At 59.2% G+C, this 8994-nt stretch overlaps 1 protein-coding gene across 9 annotated transcripts in view; it reads right to left on the bottom strand.

Annotated features, from left to right (window-relative positions):
* Positions 1–378: 378 nt before the first annotated feature.
* The window catches only part of PHC2 (polyhomeotic homolog 2), a 117985-nt gene continuing 109369 nt past the window's right edge, over positions 379–8994 (bottom strand). For all 9 annotated transcript variants that reach the window (XM_070078788.1, XM_017350218.3, XM_070078790.1 and 6 more), the window contains 5 exons: positions 8760–8889; positions 7993–8107; positions 6799–6940; positions 4783–5059; positions 379–1720 (listed from right to left, as the gene is read on the bottom strand). In XM_070078788.1, the coding sequence (XP_069934889.1) occupies positions 1566–1720; positions 4783–5059; positions 6799–6940; positions 7993–8107; positions 8760–8889 (819 nt within the window). In that variant the 3' untranslated portion in view covers positions 379–1565. The remainder of the gene's footprint in view (positions 1721–4782; positions 5060–6798; positions 6941–7992; positions 8108–8759; positions 8890–8994) is intronic.

The following is an 8994-nucleotide window of genomic DNA, read 5'->3' as shown; positions in this document are numbered from 1 at the left end:
GCCTGGAATGTCCTTTCTCCTTTATTCAATGCTAGCGGCCACCTTCTCGGTTGTAGTCACTTTCTGTGGCAGCACCTGAAACACGCGTGGGAAGTGCTGAATGAAGCAGCGCAGGCCCACGGGTGCTGGAGCTGGGTGCTCGAGGGCGGGTGGGAGAGCCTGGCCCAGCATGCCTTCCAGGTGGGAATGGCACGGAGCGGGCTCCTGGATGCTCCCTCTGAGAGGCAGTGTGACAAGCAGAGGCGGCGTGGGCTCCCCCGTGGAACCTGGGCCCCAGCAGAGAGCACCGGAGCCGCCATCTGGTCAGGCAGTCGGGTAGGACACCCCCAACCCAGGGACCCGCCCCTCCGCCCTGACAGGCGAAAGGCAGAGAGAGACGAGATTTTACAGATTTATTTTTAAAAAACAAAAACAAAAGGTTAAAAAAGTCCTTCATTTCCAACCCTGCCTGGGGGTGTGGGTGGGAAGAGAACAGGCTGAGGAGGGCGCCCACCCCTGCTGGGAGAGGCCCCCTCTGCCCCCAGGAGCCTTCCGTGGGGATGGGACATGCCCTTCCCGCCCGCCTCCTCCTTAGGTAGCTCAAACTGCTGCTAGAAGTTTCCAAGCGAAGACGTGTGGGAGCGGGAGGGCAGAGGCCGCCTGCTTCCCGTCAGCAGTGGCTGCAGCTCGCCCTCCCCTCACTCGCGGGTGGGCAGCGGGCAGCCTGGGAGGCTCAGCCTCTGGGCACGAGGCCAGGCCACCGGCAGCCTCCTTAATGCTGTTTGTGACAGCAGGGCAGTGCAGGGACGTCACAGTGTGGGGAGGGGCTCCGGGGGCCCCGCGCGAGTCTAGCCTCCATCTCCTGCTCTGGGCTCCGCAGCAGGGCTGCCCTCCTCCTCTGTCCCCATCCTGAGGCTGGGTGGAGTCCAGGACAAAGCACTAAGCGGCTGTTTGCTACAAAACACCTGGAGGCGCCAGAGGGCGGCTCTGGCCTCTCTCTCAGTCCAGGCTCCCACAGTCACACAGTCACACACACAGCGTTAAGGCGTCTGTGCCAGCAGGCGTGGCCAAACTGGGCCCGCTGCTCCCTGTCCCCCTGCAGAGGGCGTGAGGGAGAACCCCCGGCCGCCTTGGCAGCAGGCTGAAGGGGAGAAGCTGGCAATGGAGAAGGGAGTGGGGTAAGAAAGGCAAGGGCTTTCAAGGCCTCTGTCCAGGCCTGCTGGCTGCCCTTGGAAGTAACCCAACTCAGGTTGGGAGCCCTGACCATATGCCCCCTGGAAAATGGGGACAGGGAGAGGGGAAGAGGGCGGGGCTAGAGTACTGGGACTTTGGAGGAAGCCAGTGCCATCAGTATTTACAAGCGTAAGCCCCGTCTTCTGCGCCACCTACCTCTCTGCCCCTCCCACAGAAATGAAGGCCCCTGAGAGCCACGGAGGGGGTGCCCAGACCCCCTCACCAGCCACGCCCCTAGGGAGAGCCCTTCCTCCACCTGGCCCCCTTCCTGGGCCCCTCAGGAATGTCTGGCTGGCTGGCTGGCTGGGCTGGGCTCGGGCGGGAGGAGGAGCCCTGGCCGAGTGGGCCGCGCCCTACGAGTCCTTGAGCATGCTGATGCGCGCGTAGATCTTGAGCGCGGGCCCCAGCTTGATGTTCATGGCGCTCATCAGGTGGTCCTCCTTGAGCAGCAGCAGCGCCTGCCCGTCGATCTCCTGGGCCCGGAACTCCTCCGCTATCTCCTGGCAGCCTGAGCGGGCAGCACCAAAGACGGGGCCATTAGCGTGGGCAGAGAGCTCATCCAGTTCAGTCCTGGACCCGCCCCTGGAGGACAGCACTGCTGTAGTTGGGCTGCAGCGCGAGAGGGCCTGAGTGACCCAGCGTGGCCGTGATGCTCTGGTGCGGAGCCCCCTCCATGACCAGGGCAGGCCCAGGGGACCACACAGGGGCTGAGGAGGTGACAGCACGGGGTTTCCAAGGTTATGTTGGAGTCGGCTGGCCGCGTGGGCTTGAGGACATTGAGCCCTCTGGAGAGGCCACCTCGCCATGTGAGCGAGCCCCTTGAAGTGGGCCCTCCAGCTCCCAACCTCACACCACACAGCCCTGGCTGCTGTCTTGGCTGAGACCCACAGGGGCCCCAGGCCAGAGCAGCTCAGCTCAGCCACCAAATTCCTGTTGCACAGAACTCTTGCGGTGGCAAGTGATGGCCATTTAAAGCCACAAGGTTCTGGAGTAATTTCTATCAGAGCAATAGGCAACTAACCCAGGTTCTGGTACCTCAAAGAGGGGCGCTACTGTTTAAAAAAAAAAAAAAAGCAAAAACCTACATACAAGGGCACAGCACTGGAGGAGGCTGTGAGCATCCCCGGTGCTCTGAGCGGCCTCACAGCCCAGGACCAGGATGCCACCGGGAGGCTCGGAGGAGGTGAGGGAGGTGAGGGAACTGCCACTGGAGGTGGGAAGACGTTCTCACGAGACAGCGAGATCCAGTAACCCTGCTGCAGGTTATGTGCCAAGGTTAATACACCTGCTGAGTGCAGTGAGCCAGCCTGGGAGGTTTCCAGGCAGGATGCTGAAGGTGTTGCCTGGCTGCTTGTGGCTACTTGGAAGCAAAATGAGAGAGGAGAAAGGGAAGGTAACAGGAAACTTGTCCAACATCAAGGAGTCTGGAAAATCCCAGCCTCTCCAGATGGCACATGCTGCTACCAGCAAGGGAGGGTTCTAACCAAAGAGCAAGTCCAAGGCAGAGTCAGGAAATCAGGTTGTAGATGAAACCGAGGGGGTGACTTAAACCTGCTGGAGCCTCAGAAAGATCTCAGGGGACACCTTGGAGAACTGCTCCTTTTAAAAAAAAAAAAATTTTTTTTTTTGAGAGGGAGATCTTCCATCTGTTGGTTCACTTACCAAATGCCTTCAATAGCTAGGGCTGGGCCAAGTCAAAGCTAGGAACTGGGAACTCAATCCAGGTCTCCCACATGAGTGGCAGGGACCCACTGCTCCCAGGGTGCACATTGGCAGGAAGCTGGACGGGGAAGCGGGGGAGCAGAGGCCAGGACTCGACCCAGGCATCCCAGCTGCACACAATGCCGCCCCTTGGCTTGCGGCCGAGGCTCACGGGCCGTCTCTCTGGAGCGGTGGTCAAGAGCCCCAAGAGCAACGAGAGCACGGTCCTCGGCGTGAGCAGCAGCCCAGGGAGAGAAAGGCTCATCGTACAGCCAACTCGGGGTGGGCCTCTGGCTAATGAGTGGAGCCAGTACGTGACTGGATGTGCGAGATGTACAGGAGCAGCGCTGGCAGAAACAGCCCGAGCTGGGAGCGGGGGGCAGAGGGGACGGAACTACGCGACGCAGGCTGAGAAGACGGTGGCCCTGAAGACCAGGCACACCTGTCACAGCAAAGGACCGACCACTCGGGCTCGTCCCCAGCATTGAGTCCTGCAAAGGCTGACGTGTGCCCTCCCGGACAGCGTCAGACCGGTGTGGGTCGGGGCCTCTCAGGTGCTCCCGAGGTCTTCCCTTTCTCAGTGGGTGCAGCTACAAGGGTTATCCTGTGTCTCCCCGCTATGCTCTGGGCCTGGGAGGGCACCAGTTCTCAGGGCTTCAGACTGAAAGGAGCCATGCCTGGGGAGCTGGCCTCATGGAGTCCACCTCTGCCCAGGCCTCAGGGAGAGGATGCGGTCCTGGGCTTGGAACTGACACTGTGATAGGCGAGGGGAGGCACGCTAATCACTGGGGGCCAGTGGTACTAGGGCAGCCCACCTCCCACCCAGCTCCTGGTGGTCGTGACCTCGTGAGTGTCCTCAAGCCACGGCCCCAGGGTGACCTGTGCAGAGGTAACGGCATGTGGCTTTAGGCTGGATCACAGAGGGCACACGGCTCCTGCCATGCTTGCTGAGACCACTGAGGCCTCCAACATCCGGCCCCTACTTGGAACCACACGAGGGAGGCGCCTTGGGAGAAGACCCTACAACCGCAGGAAAGCCATCGGGTGGCCTCAACCTTGGCCAACACCTCAGCTACAACCTCACAAGAGACTTCGAGGCAGAGCTGCCTCTCCCAAATCCCTCCCTCTCCGAGACTACACTGTCACAAGTTGGAAAAAAGCAGTAACCAATACAGTGGCTTCAGTGACAGTCAGCAGCTAAACCCAGTTCCGTTCAACTCCCAAGTCCGTGCTGTCAACCACAACACCACTCTCCAGAGTGGGAGGAACTCAGGCTGGCGGGCGCCACCCACACCTGGCCTGCTCACCGGGTGGGTGAGACCAGCAGGCCAACCATGTGCAGGCTTTGGGTCCCCCTGGAAGTATCGGGAATGACATGAGGTGTGCCTTTCCCGCTTCAGCTCAAGACTCCAGCCCTCCAAGCCACTGCGTTTGCTGCACAGGGCTTAGCGCGGTGCCCAGCTGCACCCCGACCTTCTGGGTCTCCCGCCTCTGCGCAAGCGGCAGTCTCCCCAGCTGGCACAGGCCCGAGTGTCATTCGCTTCTAACTTTCTTCATTTTGATGTTCTCCAGGGCAGATTTCCCATGTTCCCGCCAAACTCGGCCCCCAGCCTGCGCCAGGAGGGAGACGGGTTAGTGGCGACCTCAGCTCCGCTTTCTCCCGTTGGGCAGCATGCCAACAGCTAAGGAACGCTCTCCACCGTCTGCGTCTGTGCTGAGACGCCTGAGGGTCTCCCAGGTCGGAATCTCAGCTTACTCTTCTCTGCACCCCAGCTCACAACCCGAATCCTTCCTGGTGTGGGGCTCAGGTCCCTCACCCCTTCTCCTCCTTTGTGGTGGCAGGCCATCAGGGAACGCCCAGGGCCTTACCTGGCAGAGAGCGGATGAATTCGTAGACATCTTCTACGTTCCATTTGGTGGGCTCGCTGGGAAGGAAGTGGTGTCCCATGCCTACCAGGTCCCGCATGTGCATGTCAGGGAGCTCCAGGTCCCGCTGGCCTTGTCGCCGGCGGGAGGTGGAGGAGCTGGCTGAGATGGGCGACAAGGGTTCCTCATAGCTTGAGTTATCTGAGCAACGGCTGGAGTCCTCCTGGCTGTGTGTTAGCTGCAAAGCGGCAGTGACGGAGAGGGGTACGGTGCCTGTTGGCTGGGAGCAGAAACAGTGGCTTCAAGAAGGGCACAGCGTCTCTAGCAGCATGAGGGGCTAAGGCAGGTGGCTGCCCCCTTCTGGCCCAGCTGACTGCTACCTGTGAGTTCCTAGACAATCGCGTCTCTGTGCCGTCCTCTCAGACCCTAAGCAGAGGTACTCCCTCCCAGCCCTGCAGGATCTACCACACTGTGCTGCAGTTACTATTCTTGTAGATGTATTTTTAAGTTTTTTTTTTAAATTTTTAATTATTTGAGAGAGAGAGACAGTTTGCTCCCACTGACTCCCTAAATGCCTGCAATGGCTGGGGCTAGGCCAGGTGGGAAACGAGTGCAATCTAGGTCTCTCAGATGGGTGGCAGGAACTCCAATTATCTGAGCCATCACCATGCACTGGCAGGAAGCTGGAGTCAGGAGCCAGAGGCAAGTATTGAACCCAGGACCTCTGGTAGGGGAAACAAGTATCTTAACCAGTGTCTTTTGCTTTCCCTTTCAGATTCACTTATAAATTAGAAATACACAGTAACACGGAGAGAGGGAGAGAGACACAGCAATCTTCTATTCATTGGTTCACTCCCCAAATGCCTGGAAATCCATCCGGTCTCCTGTGTGAGCCACAGAGACCCAAGTGCTTGGGCCATCATCTGCCTTCCCAAGGACACTGGCAGCACTCTGATACGGGCTGCAGGCGCCCCAAGCTGTGACCTAACCTGCAGTGCCACAACACCTACCTTTTAACCAAGCATGTGTCCTAGAGTGAGGGTTTTTTTTTTTTTTTTTTTTTTTTTAAGCTTTAAAATGCATTTTCATGTGTTTGAAAGGCAGAGTTGAAGGGGAGGAGATTATCTTCCATTCACAGGTTTACTTCCCAAATGTCCACAACAGCCTGGGCCGGCCTAGGCCAAAGCCAGAAGCCTGCAACTCCATACAGATCTCCCTTGTGGATGGCAGGAACCCAAGGACTGGAGCCATCATCTGCTGCCTCCCAGGAGCACTAGCAGGAAGCTGGACTGGAAGCAGTGGTGGGACTGGATGCCAGGAACCCTGATGTGAGACACAGGCAGCTTAACCTGCGGTGCCACCCCACATGTGGGGGCTTTGAGTCAGGGCTCCATGTGTTTCAGGAGGGGTCTGTGAACCCCTTGGAACAGCATGTAAGTAAAACTGTGTGTGCATACATGTTCTGAGCCAGAGTTTTCATCAGATTTTTAAAAACATTTAGGAGGAAACATCAATCCCAACAAGAAGCCTGGTGCATACACGGCTGTGAAGCCTCACCAAGGCCATGAGTTCCTGCAGGGCATTGCTGTCCTCGGCATACAAGAGTTCCTGGCAAATGGCTGGTGCCACATCGAGCTTCGTGAGTGAGCATGCTTGATCCAACAGAGACTTTCAAGAACTCAATGCCCTGATGTTCAAGGAGGCAGAAAGCTGACAAGGTGAAGGATGGCAGCTGCCTTCTACCCCTAGCCTTGCAGCTAAGAGAGCCCAGAACCTTGGGGTGTCTTACACATGGCCAGACAGGGGAGACCCCACTTCCATGGCTCAACGAGTCAAGGTGACGCCAGGGCAAGGCCACTGCAGAGTGAGGCACCTCCTCAGAACTGGGTGTAAATGCAGGGACCCATTAAGGGGCCCAGGGGAGGCCTGGCTGCTAGGCCGTGAGAAGCGACCCCAGCAGAGTGTATAGGAGTCGGCCAGAGGGGAAGGTGGTGGGGACTGCTGGAACAGGGTGCGCACCTGCTTCTTGGTGTCCTTGGTGAGTGTGGGCAGACTGGCCTTGCTGGCTCGACGGCGGCTGTGGGCCGTGGTCCCAGCCTTCTGCAGCTTGCTTCGGTCGGAGTGGAAAAGCCCCACGCGTTTGGTGCACCCCACGTTGTACCTGTGGGAGACGAGGCAGTGAGCACAGTCCCAGGAGGTGCTGTCCCAGGCAGGATGAGAGCAGTCACCCTGTCTAGCACCGTCTGACCTGGCTCCACAGGTACTATGGGCTGCGTGCCTCTGGGCAGGTCACAGGCAGAAGCACAGCATGCTACTCAGGACCTGGGGGTGAAAACCAGTCCCTTTCTCCCACTGGTCTCACAACACAAGGGAACACCTGGAAAATGCCTGACCCGGCCTGGATCACAGTGAGCACTCGGGGCTGACACATTCTACTGCAAACAAGGCCCGTGCCACAACACTGCTGTCCCTTGTCCTGCCGGACGGCGGCTTGGCAAAGCCCGACAGAAGCGCCCTGGCCACCTCCAGCACAGCCAGAGGGGTACAAGGCATGTGCGCAGCTGAGCTCTAGCGCACACGGTGAGTGCTTCTGCCTAGTCCTGGGCCACCCTTCTCGCCTGGGCGCCCGGGGTCTCTGCCATTGCACAAAAACCATGCGGGGCTTCAGAGTTGGATGGCCCCAACCCCCAGTCTGTGACTGACTAGCTGGTCTCCTTGTACCCTAGTGTCCTGGCCTGGGCAGAGGGGACAGCAGTGACAGCTGCCTGGCAGATCGCCTTTGAGGCAGTGCAGAGCACCTGGCACGCCCCAGTACATGACAGAGGTTTTACTCTGATCACCAGTCTGCTAAGTGGTGGGAAAGCTTACAACGGAACACTGGGCTGCAGGGTTTTGGGCTAAGCTTCCAGAGGAAGGCCCACCCCAAGGGGTGACACTGCCAAGGGCAGGACAGAGAATGGGTGCCACAGGGACCGTGGAGGCCAGCACATGTCCTTCCCTGGACCCTCTGCCTCTCTCTGACTCGCACTCAGGGGTTCAGGTTTCTCTGGCTTGCTGCCGCTCCAGGCTGCAAAAGGAAACAGGGGGCTGGCTGGGTCCTGTCTCTGGCCTCCTGCAGGAAGTGACTGCTGGAAGGAGGTAGGCTGTAAAGGCAGGACACAGACCCAGTAGGGAAGGGAAGGGAGGGGTGGCAGCGAGGCCGAGGTCACTCACCTCTTTGCACAAGCCATGGAGCAGAAGCGCTTGGAACGCTTGAATTTGTAGGCAAAGTCCACCCGGCCACAGAGCTCACACTTGAGCTTGAGGGGAGTACCCTCCTCTTTGGATTCTGAAAAGGATGGAGACGGGTGAGCGTGGAGAATGAGGTCTGTGACAGCTCCGCAGGGCCCCCTGCTCTATCCTGCCTCTCACTGTGTTCCCTTCCACATGATAGGCAGGAGTGGTCCAGCCTGGGCGAGGCCAAAGTGTTTTCCTCCCTGTTTCGGAAGGGCTGTCTGTCTCTCAAAGTGCCCAAGCATATGCAGTGATGCCCCTCGCACAGTGAGTGCAAGGACTTCCCTTTCTGACCTTGGGAGGAAGCAGGGGCTCACAGGGACTGCTCTGTGGGCTGTCCCAGCGCACCTTCTAGAACTGTGCCCACGACTGTGACCCACCTCACTGGCTGCTGGCCAGGGTTGCAGACCCCAGGGCCTACGCTGCTGGGCCCTGCACAGCCCAGGCCCTTGCCTGGCCACCATGGTGCCCCAGTTCCTGGTGCAGGCTCCTGGGGCAAGAGGAGGAGAGCACTCGTGCCTGGTGCTGCCTCCAGTCACTCCCACAACTCGCCGGTGACTTCCCTAGGGAGTGCGGCTCCTGAACTCCTGTGGCTGCAGCAGGGCTGGGGAGCAGGGGACAAAGTGTTCCCTGGACGTCTCCTGTCCCTGCTGCCTAGGGACAGAGGGAAAGGTTCGCACGGCACCAGCTCCGGGTCAGACGCGTACCTTGCAGATAGGGCTCCTCCATCTCCGAGTCCGTGGTGGTGGTGTGATCCTGCTGGGGAAGCTTCTCAGGCAAGAACCCCTGGGCATACTTCTTCTTGAGATTCCCCACCAGCAGGGACGAGCGTCCCACCTAGAGGACAGGCGACACAGGGGCCGTGAGGGTCAGGGGGAGAGGCTCCCTCACCGCGCAGCCGCATCACAATCACATGAACCAAGTACCCAGGCAGATGCCAGC

Source organism: Oryctolagus cuniculus, chromosome 7 (assembly GCF_964237555.1).
Source record: "Oryctolagus cuniculus chromosome 7, mOryCun1.1, whole genome shotgun sequence".
NCBI lineage: Eukaryota > Metazoa > Chordata > Mammalia > Lagomorpha > Leporidae > Oryctolagus > Oryctolagus cuniculus.
The sequence above is the reverse complement of the archived record's forward strand: the minus strand, read 5'-3'. Positions and strand labels throughout refer to the sequence as shown.